Raw genomic sequence first — 25,699 nt, 5'->3', positions numbered from 1 at the left:
AGGCATCACTACAGACCCTGGATTGATTCCGGGCTGTATCACAACAGGCCATGATCGGGAGTCCCATAGGGTGGGGCACTATTGGCCCAGTGTCGTCCGGGTTAGGGGAGGATATGGCCGCGGTAGGCCGTCATTGTAAATAAGAATTTGTTCTTAACTGACTTGCCTAGTTAAATAAAAAATAAATAAAACAGACACAAAGGCAATAGGAAAATAGCCAGAGGCTGTCATCATTAAAACAATAAAAGGCAATCAATTAGTGCTCATCTTCAGTGCGTTGTCAAAAAAAGAGAGACTACATTAGATACAGATTTGAGAATTGCCAAGTTTATTTCCCATTTTCCATGTATAAAATATACATATTTATAGGAATGGGGGTACCAGCAGTAGGCATTATAAAAAGCAAAATATTTTCTCATATTGCAGTTCATTGTACGCAATCAAGAGTTGATACTTCTATCAACGACCTGCCGAAGTCTTGCCTGGAGTCAGTAAATTATGAATTATTGTTGCAGAGGATGGTATTTTCTACTCCATTTAGTGAGACAAGACATATTTCGAGAAACATTAAGAACTGATTCTTATCAGAACTACTAAAGCTTGGAATATAAGATATCTTAAAACTTCAATTAAAAGTTTAAAACTTTCCCAGATTCAAAATATGTGAGAATGAGGCTCAATTATGAACTGCAGAATTATTTTAGAGGAAAACAAAGTTCATATGGATGAACAAATCTATTATAGCGTTACAGCCAACTGTTCTGATTTGAAAAACACACACAAAATGTAAATTCACTCATCCAAATACACATTCCACATGGTAGTCACCCCTGATGTACTTGACGTAAGACTATTACGATGGTCTATAAGATCAGTCTACATACTTTACAACTAGTTTGGACTGTCTCACCTCAACCCCCCTTTCTTCCACCCCCAACCTGCGCACCCTTCCTCCCCCTTCTCCCTTTAGGTGTAGTCTACTCAAAGAGCTTGATTGCAGAGAGCAGTGTTGCTGGTCACACACACCAGGGGTGCACTCGCCTGGGGGCATGGGGGAGGGGGGTCAACAAAAACTAGCTTCTCCAACCCGGACCGGCTCCAAACGTTTGAGAAGATGATCTGAAGAAAAAAACAAACATTGAAGACAAAAGAAAAAAAAAACTAAATTCTGCTTGGAAAGTTAGCTACCTTATGTGATGGTTTGGACTTTTCCCCTTAGGCCCTGCCTTGCCCTGCTGACTGATGATTATGAGGAATACTACTGCTGTCTGACAGTACTGTGAGGGATGTACGTACTGTATACACAGGGACATACAACATATATGAGGAGGGAGTCCTGGAGGGCACACGATACATATCAACACATAGCACACTAAAAAGGGAAGATGAAGGCGTAAATGGATGGGTGGAACAGAGAAGGAGAGAGAGGGTTGAGATAGGTGGGCGAGGGGGAGAACTCAGGTAGGTGGAGAGAAGAAAGTAGGAATGGGACTAGAAGGAGGAAGAGTGATGAGAGGCACTTGAGATATGTCCAGGTATTTAGAGTCATACTAGGATGCAGCTACACGAAGAGGGGCATCAGTTTCTATGGGACGGAGGGGGGAATGAAATTAACTTCACTTAAGAACTACATATAGCTGCTGTTATGTACTGTAAATTCTGTCTACATGAAAACACTGCCTCATGAAAATGTATTCAGAATGACATCAAGACTTATTAAAAAAAAAAAAACCGCAATGCTTGCTTGTGTCAGAGTATTAATATAAACCATGTTTCTTTAAGCATATACATTCTAGTTGCATCAAATGAAACTAAAACATACACAGAGGACCCATCTGAGAGCATTTGGCAGCATTTTGCTCTCATCAACAATTATAAAATGGGTACGATGAGGAAGAAGGAGAGTGAGTGAGAAGGAGAATTAGGAGGGGATGAGGGAGGGAGCAAGGTCAGAAGTGGGGGTGTTAAAGGAGGGACGAGGAAGAGAAAGCAAGCAATAGAAGACAAGAACAGAGAGAAGAGGAGGGGGAGGGTGAAGCGGAACGGAGGGAGACAGAGGAGCTTATCTAACAGCGTGTGAATGACTGAGCTGGGCCGTGTTGCCACACTCTCCTGAGCACTTCAGATCGCATTCCACTGCAATGCACCCTGGGGGATACACAGGGGCCATGTGACACAGCAGCACAATGAGAGGAGGCACAGGAGAGTGGGAGGAGGAAAAGGAGGGAAGAGGGAGGAAGCAGGAGGGGAGAGAGAAAGAGGGAGGGAGGAGGCAGGAAGGGAAGAGGGAGGAGGCAGGAAGGGAGAGAGAGTGAGAAGCAGGAAGGGAGAGAGAGTGAGAAGCAGGAAGGGAGAGAGGGGAGGGAGAGAGCGGGAGGGAGGAGGCAGGATGGGAGAGAGGGAGGGAGGGCAGAGATAAAGGAGGGATGAGGGAGAAAGGGAAGAGGTAGGGGGAAAAGGAGAGTGGTAGATGAGGTAGGGGGAAAAGGAGAGCAAAGAGGGGGAAGCGGCTCGAGTAGGCGAGTGTCTGGGGTGAGGCCTCGAGGGTGAGGAGATCAGTGGTGTTAGAGATGAGAATGGTGAGGGTTGAATAAGGTACAGGAGAGACAAAGGGGGGAAGGAGGGATGATATATAGGGCAGCTTGTTATGAATTCGTGCTGCCCATCAGATTCTTATAAGTGGGCTGTGGTCACACTTTTCCTTCACACGCTACTGCCAGAGACACAAGCGAGTGCGTATAGGGAGGGTTCAAACACTCAACATACAAATGTATACACTCACCAAACACCCATCCACACACACACAAAGAGGAGTGATACTTACTGATTCGATCCAAAACCGCCAGCAGACCCAAAGCCTGCAACAAAAAAATAGACACAAAAAAACAAAACACACTTAATTTAGATCAAACTCTTTTTGCCCCAGGGGCACTGAAAAATGGTTAGATTTCCTTGTCGTCAAAATGTGCAATTTTTGTGGGGTATTTTCAGTGCTCTGACTGTCTAGCTTTCATTTCAGTGATTATTAGCCAGCTGGACACAGTCAAGAAACTGTATGAATGTAGGTTCAGTATAATTTCTACAGTTTCAATTTGGTTTTAGTCATTTTAAATTTTATTGAGTTGCCTGCCACCCCCGATTTGTTTAACACCCTTGATCTAGATAGAATTATCAGTAGAGACTATTTAAAATGACTCTAAAATGTTGACTGAATAACACAGAGAGAAACCTGGGTGAGTTACTACTACTTCCACCTTATTACCTCTGTTCCAGAGCCAGTCAACCACTTGGGTGCCAACACAAACCATAATAATGTGATTGCTTCCTCTAGACCTAACAGGATTTGAAATAGGCCCTAATCTATGAATTTCACATGATTGGGGAATACAGATATGCATCTGTTGGTCACAGATACAGTACCAGTCAAGTTTAGACACACCTACTCATTCAATGATTTATATTTTTTATATATTTTCTACATTGTAGAATAATAGTGAAGACATCAAAACTATGAAATAACACATATGTACTCACCAAAAAACAAATCAAAATATATTTGAGATTTTTCAAAGCAGCCACCCTTTGCCTTGATGACAGCATTGCACACTCTTGGCATTCACTCAACCAGCTTCATGAGGTAGTCACCTAGAATGCATTTCAATTAACAGGTGTACCTTGTTAAAAGTGAATTTGTGGAATTTCTTTCCTTCTTAATGCGTTTGAGCCATTAAGCCGTTGTGACAAGGTAGGGGTGGTATACAGAAGATAGCACTATTTGGTAAAATACCATGTCCATATTATGGCAACAACAGCTCAAATAAGGAAAGAGAAACGACCGTTCATCATTACTTTAAAACATGAAGGTCATTCCATTCAGAACATTTCATGAACTTTGAAAGTTTCTTGAAGTGCGGTCACAAAAACGATCAAGCGCTATGACGAAACTGCCTCTCATGAGGACCGCCACAGGAAAGGAAGACCCAGAGTTACCTCTGCTGCAGAAGATAAGTTAATTAGTTACCAGCCTCAGAAATTGCTGCCCAAATAAATGCTTCACAGAGTTCAAGTAAAATACACTTCTCAACATCAACTGTTCAGAGGAGACTGCGTGAATCAGGCCTTTCATGGTCAAATTGCTGCAAAGATACCACTAAAGGACACCAATAAGAAGTAGAGACCTGCTTGGGCCAAGAAAAACGAGGAATGGACATTAGACCGGTGGAAATCTGTCCTTTGGTGTGATGAGTCCAACTGAGATTTTTGGTTCCAACCGCTGTGTCTTTATGAGACGCAGAGTAGGTGAACGGATGATCTCCGCATGTGTAGTTCCCACGTGAAGCATGGAGGAGGAAGTGTGATGGTATGGGGGTGCTTTGTTGGTGACACGGTCTGTGATTGATTTAGAATTCAAAAAGGTACACTTAACCAGCATGGCTACCAGTGTTCTGCAGCAATACCATCCCATCTGGTTAAATCTGAGTGGGACTATCATTTGTTTTTTAACAGGACAATGACCCAAAACACACCGCCAGGCTGTGTAAGGGCTATTTGATTGAGAAGGAGAGTGATGGTAGTGCCGCATCAGATGTCCTGGCCTCCACAATCACCTGACTTCAACCCAATTGAGATGGTTTGGGATGAGTTGGACCTCAGAGTGAAGGAAAAGCAGCCAACAAGTGCTCAGCATATGTGGGAACTCCTTCAAGACTGGTTGAGAGAATACCAAGAGTGTTCAAAGCAGTCATCAAGGCAAAGGGTGGCTACTTTGAAGACTCTAAAATCTAAAATATATTTAGATTTGTTTTACACTTTTTTGGTTACTACATGATTCCATGTATTATTTCATAGTTTTGAGGTCTTCACGATTATTCTACAATGTAGAAAATAGTAAAAAATAAAGAAAAACCCTTGAATGAGTAGGTGACCAAACTTTTGACTGGTACTCTACCTTACAAAAAAATGGGCCTCATAACAGGCCTCAGGATCTCATCACGGTACCTCTGCATTTAATATGCAACCGATAAAATGCAATTGTGTTCGTTGTCCGTAGATTATGCCTGCCAATGCAATAACTTCACCATGGGGCATTCTGTTCACAACATTGACATCAGCAAACCGCTCACCCACACAAAACCATACACGTGGTCCGCGGTTGTGAGGCCGGTTGGATGTACTGCCAAATTCTCTAAAACAACGTTGGAGGCGACTTATGGTAGAGAATTCTCTGGAAACAGTTCTCGTGAACTATCCTGCAGTCAGCATTCCAAATGCACGCTCCCTCAAAACGTGAGACATCTGTGACATTGTGTTGTGTGACAAAACTGCACATTTTAGAGTGGCCTTTTATTGCCCCTGCACCTGTGTAATGATCATGCTGTTTAATCATCTTCTTGAACATTTCTGGCTCATGAAACATGGGACCAACATTTTACATGTTGCATTTAAATTTTCGTTCAGTGTAAGATGCTGAAAGAGTTCTTCCCACCCTCCTCTTCCCATCTTGAGAAAACTGCCATATACAAACAAAAAAGATAACTTGCATGGCGGCATGTGACCGCAGTAGGAATGTGCGTTAATAGGAAGCCACTTGTGGGATTCCACCATCCCCACGGCTAGCCTAGCCTAGAATGAACCTAGTGCTACATCTTGTGGCCCTGTTGTACTGCACAGCAGACAGAGTGCTGGGGATAGTATTAGCCACTAGGCTAAATGACTGATATTTAAAACAGCCAATAATGGTCTTAGGATGGGGCGGCAGGTAGCCTAGTGGTTAGAGCGTTGGGCCAGTAACCGAAAGTTTGCTGGATCGAATCCCCGAGCTGACAAGGTAAAGATCTGTCGTTCTGCCCCAAGGCAGGCCGTCATTGTAAATAAGAATTTGTTCTAAACTGACTTGCCCAGTTAAATAAAGGTTACATTAAAAAAACAGTGGCTTTACTTCAGGGGAATAGGGGAAGGGACTCACTGGCAAGGCTTCAAACAAGGACCTTGTTTATTTTTCCTTATTAGCGTGGCTGGGGGAGTGGGGAGGAGACTGCAGGGGCAGAAATTACTAAACTGGGGGTTGGACTCTTCATACAGTTTAGTCACAAGAATAGGGAGGGGAGGGAAGAGAAATGGTCAATTAAGGCTTGGGGTGCATCTGGATAATCTGGAGCAGCGTTCCCATGCAATGATCTGAAAAAAAACTGAACGGGTGAGATATTACTACTCACCTCCTCCTCCCTGCTGTCCGAACCCAGAGAAGCCGCTGGGTTGAGGAGCTCCGAACCCTGACCCCTGCTGCTGCTGGGCCAGGTTACCAAATGATGGGGCACTCTGGTTGGCCAGAGCACCAAACGACAGTGTGCTTTGTTGAGTGGAAGCAAAGCTGTGAAGGAAGAGAAATGCACATAAAAGATTAAAAACATTAAAAAGACTGAATATTCAATATTACAGTCTAACAATAGCCTAATAAACATTTCATGGAAATGTGTTGAATAACCATTGGTACATTTGATTTCTTACGTTATTGAGGCACTGGTCCGTTTACATCCACATTATAATACTATGTCTACGTCAGTCCTGAGACCATACAGTCTGAGGAAGAATTACTATGCTCTGTGCTCCTTAACTCCCTCTCCCTCCAGTCTGTAGACTGTTTAGTACAGCTAGTTTAGCACACTACCCCAGTCACTCTACTCTGTTCCCATTACCATTCTAACCCAGAGAGGAGAGGTAACCTAAAATATGCAGTGGAACAGCCTGGAATAATATCAGAGCCCATTACATCAAAGCATATTGCAATAAGCCTTGATTTAAATGACAATGGAATAAGTCGCTAATGCTCCCACGGCTCTTCCCCTACTGATCTGGGATCTGTGTGTGGAAGCTGCGACACAGTCAGAGAGCAGAGTTTGTTTGATGTTTTACTGAGTTTAAATGTAGTAGAACAGCGTGAGGGGAAGCTACTTCTGACAGAGGCTTCAGGTGCCCTGAGCGAGACAGACAAGACCAGTGCCAGTCACACAACCGAACCAGGATTATTTGACTAGAGTCATCAAACATCAGTAGAGAGATGAGGACGAGTGAAGGAGAGACATACTATACTATGTGCATATGTAATAAGTGTGTTGCAATAGTCAGAGGAGACAGAGAGAGAGGGGAAGAGGAAAAATAGACAGACGAATAAAGACATGAAAGAAGAGAGCGGGAATATAGAGGGATAGTGAGAGAGGGGTAGAGAATAGTCCGGGCCGTCCAGCCAGCTCAGTTGCTCTGCTGGTTTTAATCTTGGAGGCAGCATGGGTAGACCCCTGGACAGAAATAAAGGCTGACCTCTGACCCTAATACAGGAGCCAATCTTTTTCTGCTCAGCCCGCCCACCTCTACCGCCCTTGGGTCAATCGCCTCATCACTAGGTACGGCAAACTACTAAATTGAGGAGCCACTTTAAAAAGATAGGGAGGGTGACATTTACTGGTTGTGGGGAGTCATGAAATACTGTATCATCGAAACCATCTTTCAAGAAATATTTGCACGGGTTTGGAAAACAAAACTAGGACCGGTATTCGTAAACAACTTTATCAATATTTCTCCTTGTAAACAAGACGGCGGGGTGATAACAAGTGAGAGACTGCAAAAATGTTTTTCCTCACGAGTCCTGACATAATAACACAATTTAAAAAAACAAGTGTGACTGAATGGAGGAAGGGAATGAATGAAAACACCAAGCCACTTGGCCTGCTGCCATCTGACAGCCCAATAGGATGAAACCCTGACAACTTAAATAGGGAAAGGAGTGAGAGAATGGGAGGAGAAGAAGAAAAACAGAGATGAGTTCACGCACGGCAAGGCTAGCTCCCATCTCCCTGCAGCCAACAGGACCCGAGGCAGAGGGTGTAAAGTGTGTGTGTGTGTAGAGTGTGTGGTAGAGAATTGAGGGGTGGGGGTTTAGTTGGCAATTCCCTCTAGAAGACCTGTGCCTAATACAACAACCCCAGGGGGAGAGAGAGAGAGGGAGGCTAGAGAGAAGGGGGAACTAGCCCATCTTAATCTGCTGGCGGTATGACCTCAGAGTGGGATTATCTGGAATAATCTAGCTCTGCATGCCTCTGTGGTTTGGGGCTTGGCAGAGGTGCCCAACGCCTCAGCAGGCCTGCACATGCCGGGGGCTGCTCCAGGGGGAGAGGGAGCTGAGTGGGAGGGGATGAAGGAATAATCCCATTTTCTCCCATTATTGTACAATGAGGGTTGAGGTTAAATTCAGAACAAAGGTTGACTCTGCAGGAGGTCTGGGTGGTTATAGCTGACTGATTTCCATCCCCTGATGTATAGTGATAAACAAATACCAGAAATACTTAATGTAAATGCAGTAAGTAAATCTTTAATACTCATCTACTGTGGACTTTTCTAAATTAAATGTCAAGCTCATTAACGTGTGCCAGTGTAGACGAGCAGGGTTTAGGGTATTATGCCCCAAATTGAGAAAGGAGGTTGGTGGTTAGCAAGGTATTATTTACTTATCAGGGAGTGTTGGTGACAAAATCCGTGTGTTAATATGAAAACAGTGGCTAGGAGGTGTCAGCGTGCTCTCAGTTGGAATGGCTAAAGCCCCTCGTCCCTATATTGCTTTCCTTTAATTTGTCAACCTTAATCATAGTTTTTTAAAAATGTAAACTTTATTTAACTAGGGAAGTCAGATAAGAACAAATTCATATTTACAATGATGGCCTAGGTACAACCTTGTTCAGGGGCAGAATGAGAGATTTTTACCTTGTCAGCTCGGGGATTCGAACTAGCAGCCTTTCGGTTACTGGCCCAACGCTCTAACCCCTAGGCTACCTGCCGCCCATGGCTACCTGCCGCCCCTAGGCTACCCGCCGCCCCTAGGCTACCTGCCGCCCCTAGGCTACCCGCCGCCCCTAGGCTACCTGCCGCCCCTAGGCTACCCGCCGCCCCTAGGCTACCCGCCGCCCCTAGGCTACCCGCCGCCCCTATACATAACAAAATCAAGACAATAACCAATAACCAACAGCAAATGCATAAAAACTTTGCAAGACATTCTACAGCCTTTATGGTCAGTATTATCAAGAATATTGAGATCTTCTACACTGTCATTTTAGAACAATACAAAACATCTCACTCTGCATATCCAATAAATGTCTAAGAGGGGTGTCTCTCTTACCCGAATCCTCCCACGTTGGCGGCTGCCGTGCCCTCTCCAAACACCTTGCTGGCTGAGGAGCCCATGGGACTGCTGAAGGACGGGGTCGAGCCAAACGCTGCTGACCCCCCAAACGCTGGGGAGCCCCCGAAAGCAGGGGGGCTACCGAACACAGGGGCGCTCCCAAAACCACCTGAAGGGATACAGATAGAGGGGTGTGAGGAAGAGTAAGTTGGCTGACTTTGATTTGATAACAATACGTGAGCGGGACGGTTACATGAATAAAGCTGACACGTATATGAGCAATATTCTTGAATTCGTTGAGATGGGCAGGCAGGACAGAATGTCTCAGGGGACACTTACCACAGTCTAATACTAACCATACATAAGTAAATACTTCAAAAATAGAAGCAAACACAGGCAATGTTTATATTCTTCCTCAACTTTGATGGATGTGTATGTCACACCTGCTGTTGCCCTGAAACTAACAGCCCCAACATGATTAATAAAGTTTTTATTTGCTCTACAACACCTCCATTTCTGTTCAGGGACAACAGCTTTCTCTCACTCACTCACACACACACACACACACAACTGTGGCTATGAGGGCTTGATGGGAATCAATTTCCAGCCACACACTCTTTGGGATGAAAAGAGAGTCATAAACAGAGGGGATCACTGAAATGACAGCCTGGCTACGAGCACGGACCAGTGAATAATTGATTGGGTTAATGTAATGGGATTACATTCCTTGGACCCTGGCCAGTGATAGTAGCTATAGAAGTGACAGCAGTACCAAAAAGACACAGGTTCCGTACTAATAAAGCATCTCAGAGTAAGAGTGCTAATCTATGATCAGGTAATGAATAAGAGGGATGACCTGATCCTTGATCAGCACTCCTATTCTTAGATGCTTTGTGAATATGACCAGAAGAGTTTAGGGGTAGATGCTACTGCTATATAGCTAGCTGAGTAAAATGCCAAGACAAAACTGCAGTGGTGCTAACTTTTGGGGAACGCTATGACCCTAATTGCTAAGATATGCTATATTATTTGCTAAATTGAGGAAATATAACTGCGTTGACTAAATTGATTGATGCTTTGACTTCTTTAGCCAAGTAGACGCCAAGACTGTTCATTAGCTCGGAAAGATGCTACATTGTGGAATGTAGCCTAACCATGATCCACTAGTGCTGTACTGGCAGAGAGAGAGAGATAATGTGACTGTAGCTGTAACTCAGATGATAAAGGAGTACAGAGTGAGTCTCTCCTTGGGGAGCAAGCAGTGGCGGCAGCTGAGGTTGCAGGGAGTGGATCTGCTGCTGCCACAGGGCCAAAGAGGAAGTGATGCGTGTGTGGAGTGTTCATCCACAACCACCTGCCTTTCTCTCTGACCCTCACACATCACAGAGCCGCCCGCCGCATCAACAGCCCGAGGCGGACAGGACAACATCAGAGACGGAGCCAAGAATGTAAATGGCTGTTACTATTACAGTCAAAGAGACTGGAGGGGATAGTGATGGGGAATGCGTTCACAGAGGGTAGAAGGTATTGTAAAGAGACCGCTGCGCCACTCGGGAGGCCCAAGGCACTGCATCATAGTGCTAGAGGCTTAACTACAGACCCGGGTTCGATTCCGGACTGTGTCGCAGCCGGCCGCGACCGAGACCCATGAGGCGGCAGACAATTGGCCCAGCATCGTCCGGGTCAGGGGAGGGTTTGGGCAGCCGGGATATCGTTGTCCCATTGTGCCTAGCGACTCCTGGTGGCTGACCGGGTGCATCCATGCTGACTTCGGTTAAGCGGGCAGTGTGTCAAGAAGAAGTGCGGCTAACAAAAGAAGGGTAATTTGTAACATTGTTGGATAACACTTTTGAATATATACAGTACATTACCATGGGCACAAAAGTCTGGGGTCGACAGAGCTGGATGACTTGTCACTTGTTTTGGGGTGAGGGTGTAGCCTACCTGTTTGTTTGGTGGGGGTGGAGAAGGAGCCGAACCCCTGAGCGGCCACACTCCCCCCTCCCGTGCTGAAGGTTCCACTGGCCGCCTGCTCCCCCCCTCCGAATGTTGACGCTGGGGAGCCAAAGCCAAAGGTTTTGGCCCCGCTGTTCCCAAACAGGGTAGTTCCTCCTTTAGGACAAACAGAGGTTAACAGTGGATTTATAGCAGTGCTAAACTGAAATAGGTGCCTGTACTCATTTTGAGTGCTGGGACTGTTCATATTTAGGTGCAATAGTTTTGAGCTAATATTCTATAAGAGGTGCAGGAACTCAAGCAGCAGAACATTTGAAGGGCCGGTACTCAGTTCCAGTTAACTTATAGTTAAGTCAACAGCCTTAGTGTTTCCAATAGATATAGAGGAAAACAAGAGTTTCTACACAAAAGTAAACCAACCATGTGTTTCCCATAAGAGTTAAAATGAACCCAAAAGATTTCTAGACAGAGCGCCACTGAGCTAAGCATCCTGCCTAAAAAATACTATGGGAAACCATTGACAGCTTCACAGAGCTCTCTTTCCTGCCCATGATTCCTCACTCAGACACATCCATTTCAAAATCCTAATTATGCGAAGAAAATCAGCCGCCTAACTTCTTTCTCTTTCTCTCCATCCATCTCCCTCCAAGCTCATTAGATGTTCATCTCTAGAACGATGTGGTGGAATATTGTTTGGGGGTGTCATGAGAACAACACACTTTCCGGTTGACCCAGGTCTCCCTCTGTCTTTTGATCTTCACAGTGCAGTGCATCTCACTTTTAAACGGCTGGGAAGTCGGCCTCTTCATCTGACCTGGGATCAGCTGCAACCTCACAGCCCACTGGTCACTTTCTGTTCCGACTGCACTGGCAGATGTGGCCCCCATGTCAACGCTGCCAATGTTTCAATACTCATGTAAATCTTTCCTCTCTTTTTGATAGAGACACTGGAGAGATGTTTAAAAGCCTAATTTCCGATCGTTAAATTCTAGTTTTCGAATTAAGGTTTCCTGCTCATGTTCATTTCACACATCTTTTCCAAGTCCCAGACATCATATATCAAATCCGCATAGAGAGTCCAGACTCTTTTCTAGGAGCCATTTTCATACTTTTTTTGCACAATGGCTTTCACCATAATGGTAATACTGAGCATGGAAAGTACTTGTGTGTAAATGACACGCAACACTGAAATCTCATTTGAGAAGCAATTTAGCACTTCACGCTTCAACAATTTGCAACATAGTAACTTGAAAGCAAAGAACGTGAGAGAAAATAAAATAATCACCTTTCAAATCAAAATGGATTCTCCTGTGGCTGGGTGGTTACATAGACAAGTTACCTGACTACCAGATAAAGGGGGTCACTTTTCATCATAGAGACAAGGAGGGATATGTGGCTAAATGGTATTAGGTGTGTGTGGAAGACATTGGGACGGACACTTGATGTATTACGCAGCATGGCACAACGCCTACTGTCAGTTAAGAGCTATTCAAGGAAAATAGTCATTTGCAGTGCTCTTCCTAAAGGTGATTGTGTCCAAGAAACAATGGAATTGAGGAATTTGACTAAAAGCTAATGGTCTGCATGCAGCAAAGACATGGGTGAAAATGTGGGTAAGAATATGTTCAGGGAAAATGTAATAAAAAGCCATACGAGTGCCATTGCATGACTTATCTCATAAGAATCAAAGCCGTGGGCAAACAAGCGATATACTATCACATAGTCCCTATGAAATGGGTCATACATATTCACATAGCCATAATCAGAATACTGCACCATTTCAATTCGGAACAAAAGAGGGCATAGGAGGACAGAATGGGGGTGGCTCAAGTGGATATTTCTACTCATCAAACCTACATGTACAGTACCACAGTGAAATATAGCTTGGAAGAAAAGCAGACTAATGATTTCATTAACATTGTTTAACACAAATGAATCACGTACCACCTCAAGGTCTCAAAGGTTGAGAAAATATTAACATATTAGCATTCATCTACAGAACAAACATGGATGATTCGATGCAGTTTATGTGCATTAGAGGAATAAGAAAACAAGAGATACAAGCCTATTTGCTATGGAAAACTATGCCAGTCTGTTGAGCAGTAACATATGACCGGGAGCTATAGAGGATGGTTGTGTTGTGTTGACTCATGTTGTGTCATAGATAGGACAGCACAGATACATACGCTGTCAGTGCCTCCAGCAGCAACAGGCTAAATCACTGCTCTGCTTATGAGATTAAGACTCGCAGCATAATGCTGAGGAAAATCAATTTACGTCAGGCTGTGTTTAGAAACAAAAAATATGATTATATTCGCTACCTCCCCCCACATGAAAACATCAGTCTTGATAACATTAATGCAAAAATATTTGAGCTATGAATTTATTGCAGTGGACTTTGTCATCCTTTTTCAAGAGGGATGTCAATCAAAGGGTTCCCCCCTGCTGATGATAACTGCACCCGTCCGTCTTAAAATTGAACATGAAGTTTAAATCTAAGATCAGTCATCCTTTCTGCTACAACCCTTCTCGGCCACTGTTGGTTCTCCCACCTGTCTGGTTGGGCTGTCCGAAGCCCCCGGTGGCAGCGGCAGTGCCGAAAGGGTTCTTGTTGGCGGCGTCCTCACTGGGTTTGCCCCCCAGGCCACTGAAGAAGCCTCCCCCTGCCTGCTGGGAGGCTGCAGCCGGGGCAGAGCCAGATCCAAACAGACCCCCACTGCTGGATGGCTGCTGCTGGGTAGGATAGGGGGAGGGGTGCACAGCCACGGTCACAACAAGGTCACAATGATCAGTGTTGGTTATGTAGTAATAAGTACATATGAGCCTCCCTGATGAGTTCTCTCCATGATTCTTACCCAAATGCAATAATACATCTCATGTGTATGTGAGTGGTGCGGCGTGTGCACATTTGAAGAGGGGCATTTGGGAGTCTTTCCCTGAAGTGTTACATATCAAAATGGTAGGATGGTTGTCTATTTTGTACACACTGTCAAATGTGAATGTTACCTGTCCAAAGACACTCCCAGTACTGGACTGTTGACCGAACACTGAGGTAGTGGAGGAGTTTCCGAAAGCTGGGAGGGAAGAGGACAGAAAATAATAAGTAGCACATAAAATACATTAAGCAGGCTCTGTACAATACAACCATGCAAACTATCACAATTTACCCTTTAGACGTACAGTCATTTAAGGTTAGCGATGATGACAGTGGTAGGAAGTCAGAACTGTGTGTGTGTGTGTGTGTGTGTGTGTGTGTGTACGCTGATAGTGCAGTAGTTTTATGGATGGTCTCGTTCCAGCAGCATTAGACTATGGCGACAGAACTATTTTCTTTGCAGGTTATAGATGACTGAGAGGGGAAGACAGTGGAGCAGAAAAAGACAAATCCCCACATTTATCTCTGACACAATGCCACCATGTACACTGGATATGTATGCAGTGTGATAAGCCCTCTGACAAACTCTAGATGGATGCGTACATGCTGTGTGTGTGGCAGAGCGTAAGCTGTGTGTGTGGGAGTGCCTGCGCGTGTGAGAAAGAAAGGCATACTGGCTGGTGGATAGGTGGATATCTTCCACCAGTCAACTCCACATTTCCCTTTTATTCCACTTCCATTTTTGCCTGGGCCTCTGCTCGTTTTCCCTTTAAATTGGTGGCTTTTAGAAAGCGGGCTGTACGACTGTCCATTAAATCCCTCATGCCGAGAGTCAACTCCCCTATAATAAATCAGGCGGAACATGAAAATGTTATTCTCTCAGAGTATGGGGACAGGTCTACAAATTAATGCTGGGACTGCCTTTAGTCTGGACCTGGGACTTGGCAATGACTCATTCATTCATGACACCCACCGTATCATTTACTGTGGCTTGAATTATTCCATGTGGTGACCTTGTTTGTGAACAAGTTTAGGGCGTAGATGAAATGCTTCTGACTGTGTATGCTAATTTTCTATAAAAGAAACAGTATGGCTGACTCCATTTAGTCGACTGGTCGATTGTTTGGTTGATAGGCTGTTGGTCAATCGAGAATATTTTAGTTGAGCAGTTGTAACAACAAAAATGTATTGCACATGTCTTGACTGACGCCTGTCTGAGTGGACTAATCCATTGTGGAGAACGCGGGGATGGCACACCAGTATCACCAGCAGTACATGTACTGTTAATTCCCATCATTTATCATCTACAATGTTTGTTTGGTTACAGTCATTTCTGTTAATGCATTCAATATAGGCGTTCAATATTACAATATTTTACAGTTCACTCATTGTCGGAGTGGATACGTTGTTTGCAGAGCGCACAACCTAGGTTACACTTGTGAGAAACAAGTTTTGGTTTATCTCATTCCATTTACGAGTTGTCCATTTATTCATTGTGTTTCGTATGGAGGGCTCCTGTCAATGTTGATTAAGGACACGTACCTGATTACACAGAAGTAGGCCTTGGCTACCTGGCCTGGGGGCAAACATAGGCTTATAAATGTGCCCATTTGGGGATCTGATAGTATTTCTGATTTAACTCACCACCACTACTGAGCTGTGGAGCGTCAAAGGAATGTTTTCTTCACCGCAAACAGCAAGTAAACTCAGTCTGTTTTTACATCCATTGAGAATGCCAATAGTTCCTCAATGTAGCCTATTTGAAAAATCTTTCCAGCTCTCTCCCATTCGAAAAAAGTGGGGGGAAAATGTCATGCTCCGAACCGGTGGAAACATCTTAAAATAGGCATACCTGATTACTTATCCCTTAAGCAAATAGACTACAGCTGTGTCTGTCTGAAGCTCACTGGCCCGGGAAACTGAGGGTCCTTAATATTTTATACAATGTTGCAAGTTTGTTAGTGCAAGCTTCAGGCTGGACCAAGTTGATAGTTGATACAATTTTTGAAGTTCCTTGCAGACAGGCCATGAATAGCCAATGTAATTTATTTTTTAATCAGGATATTTTCTACCTGCAGGCCGCAATGTTTTTATTTGTTGGCTTCAGGTAGGCCATTTTTACATAGTTGGCAATGGCAATAGAAGTTACTTTTAGTAACTTTTCATTTAGATATCATTTTTATTAATCACATGACAACTATTTTGAGATACGAAGACTTTATTTTCAAATAAATTGAATTGTTCCACAAGAATGTGCATATGAAAATCATAACTGGCACACAGATTGGTAGAAAAGATAAATTGGCACTCCAAATGGAAAAAGGTTACCGACCCCTGGTTGTAGCCTATTACCGGCAACTTCTAGAGCATAGTGGCGGACTCAGCAGAGGGAGGAGATGATTCGGGAACATATTTATTTATTTTGGTTAGGCTATCTTGATCTCTGGCTCCCTTGAGACATTTGTGTGTTAAGTATTCACAGTGGGCTTAAAGCATCAGACAAGCTCAGTAGCCTACATATTTAGTTGATTTTATCAAATCACATAAGGTGTGTCTATATATGGTGTGTCTATATTTTTTTGGACCAGCCGATTGGTCGAAAGAAGTGACAAGTCTCTCCCCCCCTCCCCCCCTCTCCCCCCGGGGACAGCCCTAGGGAACAGTCAACATAAATTTTTATTAACGAATACATTCACAAATGTTCCTGTGCAGTTTGCGGACGACGGACGTGCAACAAAATCAAATGTAACAGCAGCCCTTTTGCTAGTTCACATAGCTATGCTGACAATATACTGCCTGAAATAACTAGCCAGCCGTGAAGGGGACAGAAATAATACATGGGAATGCATAACACATATCCAGACTCAATAGGAATTCTAGGGCCATTTATAGTGTAACACCTGTTGCTGTCCTGGCGTTGGTAGCTAGTTGGCTATAAGACTGGCTGCTGTCACCTCAGACCTGCACAAAGACATTTAGAAACAAACATGACCCTGGCTATTAACACTCCCTTAGATACCCCTAACTGCCCTCTCTACCAACCTGCTAATAGAGTTAAGAGAAATCACCCCTAGGCTTACAGAGCAAAGCCAAAGTCTCTCCGATTTCTTCCATGTCTATGATGTAAAATGGAGCTTTCTTATTAGACAAGTTCAGGCAGTTCCTCCTCTGTTTCAAGACAGATTTAATGTAGCCTGGTCTTTGGTTATACCATCTTAATCCAGCTCTGTTAAGAGCGACGTCGACCAGGCGTGCTCTGATGCAGGGTAAGTAGGCCTAATTCATGTTTAACCTGCTGTGGGGCTCCGCGGATAAATTACTGGCCAAGGGTTGCTCTCCTCACATATTGCCTATCTAATACAGTAAAGACCGACAAAGGCACCGACAGTGGTACAGACCATGCGCACCAGTGAGCTCAATTAACCCCCATCACAACCTCCTCCGTTACAGATAACTGGTTCAGATTTCCTGTTCACCACATCACTTTGACAGCATGTCTAACCCTGCTTCCACATTCAATTCTTTGTGTAATTAAAATGAAAAAGTAACCCAACGTGGCTTTGAAGTGTAAGCCTATCTCCACTATTAGTACATGCATATGGCCAGACAGACACATTGTCACTATGATATAACAGAAAGCCTATCTGGGTGGGAACACAGTGCCCTAGGACAGTCAGAACCGAGACATTGCTTCAGCAACTGCTGAGTTGTTGTGACACACACAGACAGGTCAACTGTCTTCCCGCGGCCCAGCACCTCTTAGCATGGATGGGAATTCAGAGAATCCCTGGGAATAGGGCAACTCCCGGCTCAACATTACTTTACCACTCAAATGATTTTTTAACGTGGTGCCATAATAATGGCTCAAAGTGGAACTGACAGTGTTTTAACTACTTTGCAATTATGAAACAGAATCATAGCAGTAAAAAATATAAAATTCCCAGTTTATGCTACAAAACCAATGTTACAAGAGGTTATAAAAATAGGTTTGATTTGATTCAACATTCCATTACATACAGTAAGGCATTGTTGGCAGAATAAATGGATACAGTTCAATGAATGATTAATATAATTTACCAATACATTTCTTGGTAGTCCAAAAAATATTACTATCAGGTTATAAATCATTGCTGGCCTGGTACATTGTTTGCAGCCTCCATTTGGGATTCACTGTTTCAGTTTCAGTTACTCAATATGCTGGACAAAAACAGACAACTGTAACGAAGGCTGGGAATGTCAATACAATCAAACTAGCAAGAGCAATGATCCCAAGTCAGTCATAACATGGCAAATAGGCTAGCATATCTATTTATGTAGCATGCTCAAAACACAGAGCCTAATGTTTGCTAGCTAGGAGGATGACATTTCATTGGAGGAATGGGTGAGTGACTGACTTTTTTCCACTCATACCGTTTTTCAGTTCCTACATAGCTAGAGATACAGGTGTCATTTGGTTAGCTAGCAAGAAATGTAAATATCTTTGCTTTGCTAGCTAGCTATGCTGAACAACTGTTATCCAGTTATCATATCTCCTGCGTTTGCAAATTATCTACTCCAATTTCAGAGCACTCATCTGAGTGTTCAAAATAACTGATGAACTTACAAACGTGCAACACCCGCTGAATATGACCAGTGTCAGTAAATGTAGGCAAAAAAGTAATAGTTAGTCACGAACGCTCTAGATAATCAGCTCTGCTGGGGCGAGTAAAACAGTCAGAGTGAGGTGTTCTCTTTGTGTCTGGAAGTAGCTAGCTAGCAAGTTCGACAACTTTAGCCAGTTAGCTTGGGTGCTTGGTTGGGCCAAATATGCATTGGCAGGCAAGCTGCAGATGGACAAACAGGCTACCCATCTTTTATCAAGGAAAATCTGATGGCCAACTAGCTGAAAAAGTTTGAAAGGGTTTATCGAATGTTCCCTCATTTGATTTTAGTTCCTCTCGCTCTGACTAGCATTAGTTGTTGATCTTATTGTTGATGTGCATAACTGAGGGAGAGAAAGCCTATCTTTTCATGGTTGTTTGACCAATAGGACTGTAAAGTAAAAAAAATGTAAGAGAACTTGTGGTATTTCCATTTTTTTTTTTTTAATCCATTCAGGTGTATTTTGTGGAATTTGGTGAATGCGTTTTAATGATCTAAAGTCGCCAGTTGCTACTGCCTGTAAACATACAGTACAGTTCAAAGTGAATGATGGCAGGACCGTGTAGCAAATGGGTTATTTGTATAAGGGCCTACTGAAGCGCCGATTGGCTATGGCACACCGGTCTCCATAGATTCTGGTCCTGGAGGAGAGGTGTTTTTATTAGGTATTATTTCCTGCAGTGTCTATTAATTTTCCAGACGCACGGCTGCTTTCCCACTCTATATTGCTATCGAATTTTCACAAATGCGCTTGTTTGGGAATTATGTATACTTTCTAAGACTTTATGAAATGTGAAAATGACCATATTTAAGTGCTCGTTTGTCAGAAAATGTAAAAAAAATAAAAACATTTTAAAAGGGTGTTATATTCTTCCTGGGGGTGTATATGAACAGATTATAATAAGTTATGATGTTGCTAAAATGCTATAATTTGCATAATCAAACAAAACATAGAATCTTCTGTAATTTGCAGTTCTGCAATTTTTGCTAACATGTATAGTAGGGTTGTGACAATACCAGTAGCGCGAACATTTTAAACAGTAACTCTTGGTTCTTTAAAAACCTGCAGTATGTACATTTTGTCTATATTTTGGAAAATAAATAAATGCGATTCAGGATATAAACAATGTTTGTTTCCAAAATTAGGGCTGTTTTCTAAAGAAGTTAAATTTGCCTTGTTTTCCTTGTCACGATACTAACGACTATCGAAATACTGGTATCATCCCGGCAATAAGTCCCAGCTGCCCACTGCACTGAGGCTAGGTAACACGGTCACCACCGATAAATCCATGATTATCGAAAACTTCAACAAGCATTTCTCAACGGCTGGCCATGCCTTCCGCCTGGCTACTCCAACCTCGGCCAACAGCTCCGCCCCCCCCGCAGCTACTCGCCCAAGCCTCTCCAGGTTCTCCTTTACCCAAATCCAGATAGCAGATGTTCTGAAAGAGCTGCAAAACCTGGACCCGTACAAATCAGCTGGGCTTGACAATCTGGAGCCTCTATTTCTGAAACTATCCGCCTCCATTGTCGCAACCCCTATTACCAGCCTGTTCAACCTCTCTTTCATATCGTCTGAGATCCCCAAGGATTGGAAAGCTGCCGCAGTCATCCCCCTCTTCAAAGGGGGAGACACCCTGGACCCAAACTGTTACAGACCTATATCCATCCTGCCCTGCCTATCTAAGGTCTTCGAAAGCCAAGTCAACAAACAGGTCACTGACCATCTCGAATCCCACTGTACCTTCTCCGCTGTGCAATCTGGTTTCCGAGCCGGTCACGGGTGCACCTCAGCCACGCTCAAGGTACTAAACGATATCATAACCGCCATCGATAAAAGACAGTACTGTGCAGCCGTCTTCATCGACCTTGCCAAGGCTTTCGACTCTGTCAATCACCATATTCTTATCGGCAGACTCAGTAGCCTCGGTTTTTTGGATGACTGCCTTGCCTGGTTCACCAATTACTTTGCAGACAGAGTTCAGTGTGTCAAATCGGAGGGCATGTTGTCCGGTCCTCTGGCAGTCTCTATGGGGGTGCCACAGGGTTCAATCCTCGGGCCGACTCTTTTCTCTGTATATATCAATGATGTTGCTCTTGCTGCGGGCGATTCCCTGATCCACCTCTACGCAGACGACACCATTCTATATACTTCCGGCCCGTCCTTGGACACTGTGCTATCTAACCTCCAAACGAGCTTCAATGCCATACAACACTCCTTCCGTGGCCTCCAACTGCTCTTAAACGCTAGTAAAACCAAATGCATGCTTTTCAACCGTTCGCTGCCTGCACCCGCACGCCTGACCAGCATCACCACCCTGGATGGTTCCGACCTTGAATATGTGGACATCTATAAGTACCTAGGTGTCTGGCTAGACTGTAAACTCTCCTTCCAGACTCATATCAAACATCTCCAATCGAAAATCAAATCAAGAGTCGGCTTTCTATTCCGCAACAAAGCCTCCTTCACTCACGCCACCAAACTTACCCTAGTAAAACTGACTATCCTACAGATCCTCGACTTTGGCGATGTCATCTACAAAATTGCTTCCAACACTCTACTCAGCAAACTGGATGCAGTTTATCACAGTGCCATCCGTTTTGTCACTAAAGCACCTTATACCACCCACCACTGCGACTTGTATGCTCTAGTCGGCTGGCCCTCACTACATATTCGTCGCCAGACCCACTGGCACCAGGTCATCTACAAGTCCATGCTAGGTAAAGCTCCGCCTTATCTCAGTTCACTGGTCACGATAACAACACCAATCCGTAGCACGCGCTCCAGCAGGTGTATCTCACTGATCATCCCTAAAGCCAACACCTCATTTGGCCTCCTTTCGTTCCAGTTCTCTGCTGCCTGTGACTGGAACGAATTGCAAAAATCACTGAAGTTGGAGACTTTTATCTCCCTCACCAACTTCAAACATCTGCTATCTGAGCAGCTAACCGATCGCTGCAGCTGTACATAGTCTATCGGTAAATAGCCCACCCATTTTTACCTACCTCATCCCCATACTGTTTTTATTTATTTACTTTTCTGCTCTTTTGCACACCAATATCTCTACCTGTACGTGACCATCTGATCATTTATCACTCCAGTGTTAATCTGCAAAATTGTAATTATTCGCCTACCCCCTCATGCCTTTTGCACACAATGTATATAGACTCCCCTTTTTTTCTACTGTGTTATTGACTTGTTAATTGTTTACTCCATGTGTAACTCTGTGTTGTCTGTTCACACTGCTATGCTTTATCTTGGCCAGGTCACAGTTGCAAATGAGAACTTGTTCTCAACTAGCCTACCTGGTTAAATAAAGGTGAAATATATATATATTTTTTAAAAGAGTGTTTAGCTTATACTTGGGTTTACAGGGTCAAGGTAGAGCTTACCCCTAGAAGTAAAGATCAGGGATCAGCTAACCACCATCCTCAACCCTAACCAGATCGGTACCAGGTGAAACAAAACTGACCACCCTATACCAGTGGTCAATGCCAATTTCCTCCAGCATAGTGGTTTAGAGAGGCCTATGACCCATGGAGGAGTATGGTCTGCCAGCCAATACCAGCAGATCCTAACAGGCCCTGATGGATGGATGGGATTGGACTGGATAAGACCATCAGAGAGTAGTGGCCTTCTCTCTAAGCTCCATTATCCTAATGGCGTGATAAATACCCATCCTAATGATGCTGCTCAGTCCCACAGAGGGAAAACAACTACATTAGTTTAAGCACTTTGGCAGCAGCTCTGACTGGATGAGTAACTGAGAACTGCCTTTATCAGGATGCCCCATTGCTTCGTTCCCTAGATACTGCGCCTTCGGAAAGTATTCAGACACCTTGAGTTTTTCCATATTATGTTACATTACAGCCTTATTCTAAAATGGCAATAAAAATTCCTCAAAAATCAATCAAAAATACAGCATAATGACAAAGCGAAAACATGTTTTTAGAAATGTTTGCATATTTATTAAAAATAAAAACAGAAATACCTTATTTACGTAAGTATTCAGCCTTTGCTATGACACTCGAAATTGAGCTCAGGTGCATCCTGTTTCCATTGATCATCCTTGAGATGTTTCTACAACTTGGAGTCCACCTGTGGTAAATTCTATTGATTGAACATGATCTGGAAAGGCACACACCTGTCTATATAAGGTCCCACAGTTGACAGTGCATGCCCATGAGGTTGAATAAATTGTCCGTAGAGCTCCGAGACAGGATTGTGTCGATGCACAGATCTGGGGAAGGGTACCAAAAACATTACTGCAGCATTGAAGGTTCCCAATAACACAGTGGCCTCCATCATTTTTAAATGGAAGATGATTGGAACCACCAAGACTCTTCCTAGAGCTGGCCGCCCAGCCAAACTGAGCAATCGGGGGAGAAGGGCCTTGGTCAGGGAGGTGACCAAGAACCTGATGGTCACTCTGACAGAGCAATAAACTCTTCTGTGTCCTTCCAGAAGGACAACCATCTCTGTAGCACTCCACCAATCAGGCCTTTATGGTAGAGTGGCCAGACGGAAGCCACTCCTCAGTAAAAGGCACATGACAGCCCGCTTGGAGTTTGCCAAAAAGGGACCTAAATCACACAGCCAAGACCATGCAGGAGGGGCTTCGGAACAAGACTGAATGTCCTTGAGTGGCCCAGTCAGATCCCGGACTTGAACCCAATCTAACATCTCCGGAGAGACCTGAAAATAGCTGTGCAGCGACGCTCCCCTTGCAACATGACAGCGCTTGAGATGATCTGCAGAGAAGAATGGGGGAAACTGCCCAAACAGGTGTGCCATGCTTGTAGCATCATACCCAAGAAGACTCGATGCTGTAATCTCTGTCAAAGGTGCTTCAACAAAGTAGAGTAAAGGGTCTGAATACTTACGTAAATGGGATTACATTTTAATTGAATAACTAAGCAAAAATTTAGAAAACCCTGTTTTCACTTTGTCCTTATGGGGTATTGTGTGTAGATTGATGAGGAAAAATCCATATTTAATACATTTTAGAATAAGGCTGTAACTTCAAATGTGGAAAAAGTCAAGTGCTCTGAAAACTTTGCGAAGGCACTGTATGCTGCAATTATATAGGTCAACATACCATGGCTGAAATAATACCAGCCTAGTAATCCTAAATATGGATTTTGGAGATCAATCAAAATCAACTAGAATCTGGTAATCCAATCCATAAGCATTTAAGGTATCATCTGATTCCTAACGAGATTGTACCTCCAGTCAATAAGAAAAGACAGGTTGGCAGCTTGAGTGGCCGTCTGTGTAAATGCTAGAGGCTTAAAACAACTTAATAGTGTCATGGTGATGTCCAAGGGATGCTCTTCCAATACGACCACTGTCCTGAGCTGTCTGCCACATATAAAATATATAACATTACATTGACGATTAATTTCCAGTTTTGTGATATGGAATGCAGAGGCCTAACAGCTACTTCGTATTAGTGCATTTTCACAAACATATCACAGATACACTCACCTGCAGGCTGTCCAAAGCTGAAGCCAGTAGAGGATGTGGTGGTTGTGTTGCTTCCAAACATAGAGCCTTGTCCAAACCCAGCACTCTGCTGCCCGAAGGCCGGGGTTGCGCTCGGCTGCCCAAACAGGCCCGTGCCCGTACTGCTGGCCGTACTGGCGCTGGGGGAGCCAAAGGAAAAACTGCTGGCATTGCTGGCACTGGGGGCTCCAAACAGACCACCTCCACTAGCAGCAGTACTAGCAGTTGCAGCAGTGGTGGCCGCTGCAGGCTGTCCAAATCCAGGGCTGGCCCCGAACGCAGACTGGCCAAAACCGAAGCCACCGGCTGCGTTAGGAACAGGTTGGCCGAACCCGCCAACTGTCTGCCCAAATACAGGTTTTCCAAAGCCAGCCCCTGCACCTGCAGGTGGAGCACCAAAGCCGGTGGAACTAAAGCCGCCGGCAGTCACTGGAGCAGGCTGTCCGAAAACTGTGCCTGAAGCCGGGGCTGCGGTGTTGGAGTCAGTAGGGGTGGTGGTGGTGGTGGCAGCAGGGGCTGCGGTGTTTATGACCGTCGTGAGGCTGGTGACAGCTATAGTGGTGCTATCTGTGGTGATGGCAGGTGGCTGGGTGAAGATGGAGCCAGGTTTGTCAGAGCTGGGAGCCGGGTAGGCTGGTGGTGGGGCCTCCGGGGTAGGGGTGATAGTGAGTGGTGATGCCTCGGGGGCAGGGTCTGGGGTAGTGCTGGGGGCTGCCTGGGCTGGTGGGGTGGTAGAGGCAGGGGGCAGGGGTGGTGGAGGCAATGGGGGAGCTGGGGAGGAGGCCGAGGCAGGGGGAGTTGTGGCCTTTTCAGGGATGGTAGGGGTGGGGGTGACTGAGGACACTGGGGAGGTAGTAACCTCAGGCTCAGCAACAGGGGGCTTACAGAGGGGCTGGGCTGTGAGGGAACAGGCTCTGGGGGTGGAGTGGGGTCTGATAAGGGGGTGGGGGCTTTGGGGGGCTCTTCCTCCAGGGTGGGGGACGGGGAAGAGAGGGGTGCAGCTAGGAGGCTGCTGAAGGAGGTGGCTGCTGACGTGGAGAACGCAGGCTTGGTGATCGACAGGGCTGCCAGTTCGGGAGGCTTGAATGCAGTCTTGGATAAGTCTGTCACGGTAGAATCCGCCTCACCAAACGCAGCCTCAGCTGGCTTTCCTTGCTGGAGGGTCGACCCGAAGCTAAACTGGGCCGTGCCCGTGCCTAAACCTAGCCCCATTCCATTGTCCGGCTGGCCAAAGCTAAACGCGGCCGCTGAGGGCTTCTCTTCGTCCCCCTGGCCCACGCGTAGACCCGAGAAACTCCCCAGGGTCTCTCCTCCTACCACCTTCGGCGCCTGGGGCTCCACTCTGAAGGTGGGGGTGGGCCTCACAGGCTCCCCTGACATGCTGGGAGGAGGGGAGCTGGTGCTCCCCACGGTGGGGGAAGTGGATTTTGGGATGAAGGAGAAGGGTTCCTCTCCGGCAGAAGAGCTGAACATCATCTTGCCGGTGGCGCCAGCGCTGCCAAAGAAGAATTTACTGGCGTCCTTCACTGGGAGGAAGAAACATGGACAGCAG

At 44.9% G+C, this 25,699-nt stretch overlaps 1 protein-coding gene across 1 annotated transcript in view; it reads right to left on the bottom strand.

The window, feature by feature from the left end:
* Window positions 1–307: 307 nt before the first annotated feature.
* LOC112233457 (nuclear pore complex protein Nup214-like) overlaps window positions 308–25,699 on the bottom strand; it is a 65,675-nt gene continuing 40,283 nt past the window's right edge. Inside the window, 9 exon segments of the mRNA XM_042311735.1 lie at window positions 308–1,119; window positions 2,825–2,858; window positions 6,216–6,370; window positions 9,167–9,338; window positions 11,114–11,281; window positions 13,678–13,858; window positions 14,132–14,199; window positions 24,130–24,883; window positions 24,886–25,673. Coding sequence (XP_042167669.1) covers window positions 1,074–1,119; window positions 2,825–2,858; window positions 6,216–6,370; window positions 9,167–9,338; window positions 11,114–11,281; window positions 13,678–13,858; window positions 14,132–14,199; window positions 24,130–24,883; window positions 24,886–25,673 — 2,366 coding nt within the window. The 3' untranslated portion in view covers window positions 308–1,073.

This window comes from Oncorhynchus tshawytscha, linkage group LG33 (genome assembly GCF_018296145.1).
Source record: "Oncorhynchus tshawytscha isolate Ot180627B linkage group LG33, Otsh_v2.0, whole genome shotgun sequence".
Taxonomy (NCBI): Eukaryota; Metazoa; Chordata; class Actinopteri; order Salmoniformes; family Salmonidae; genus Oncorhynchus; species Oncorhynchus tshawytscha.
Note: the sequence above shows the minus strand (reverse complement) of the source record. Positions and strands in the feature narration are given on the sequence as shown.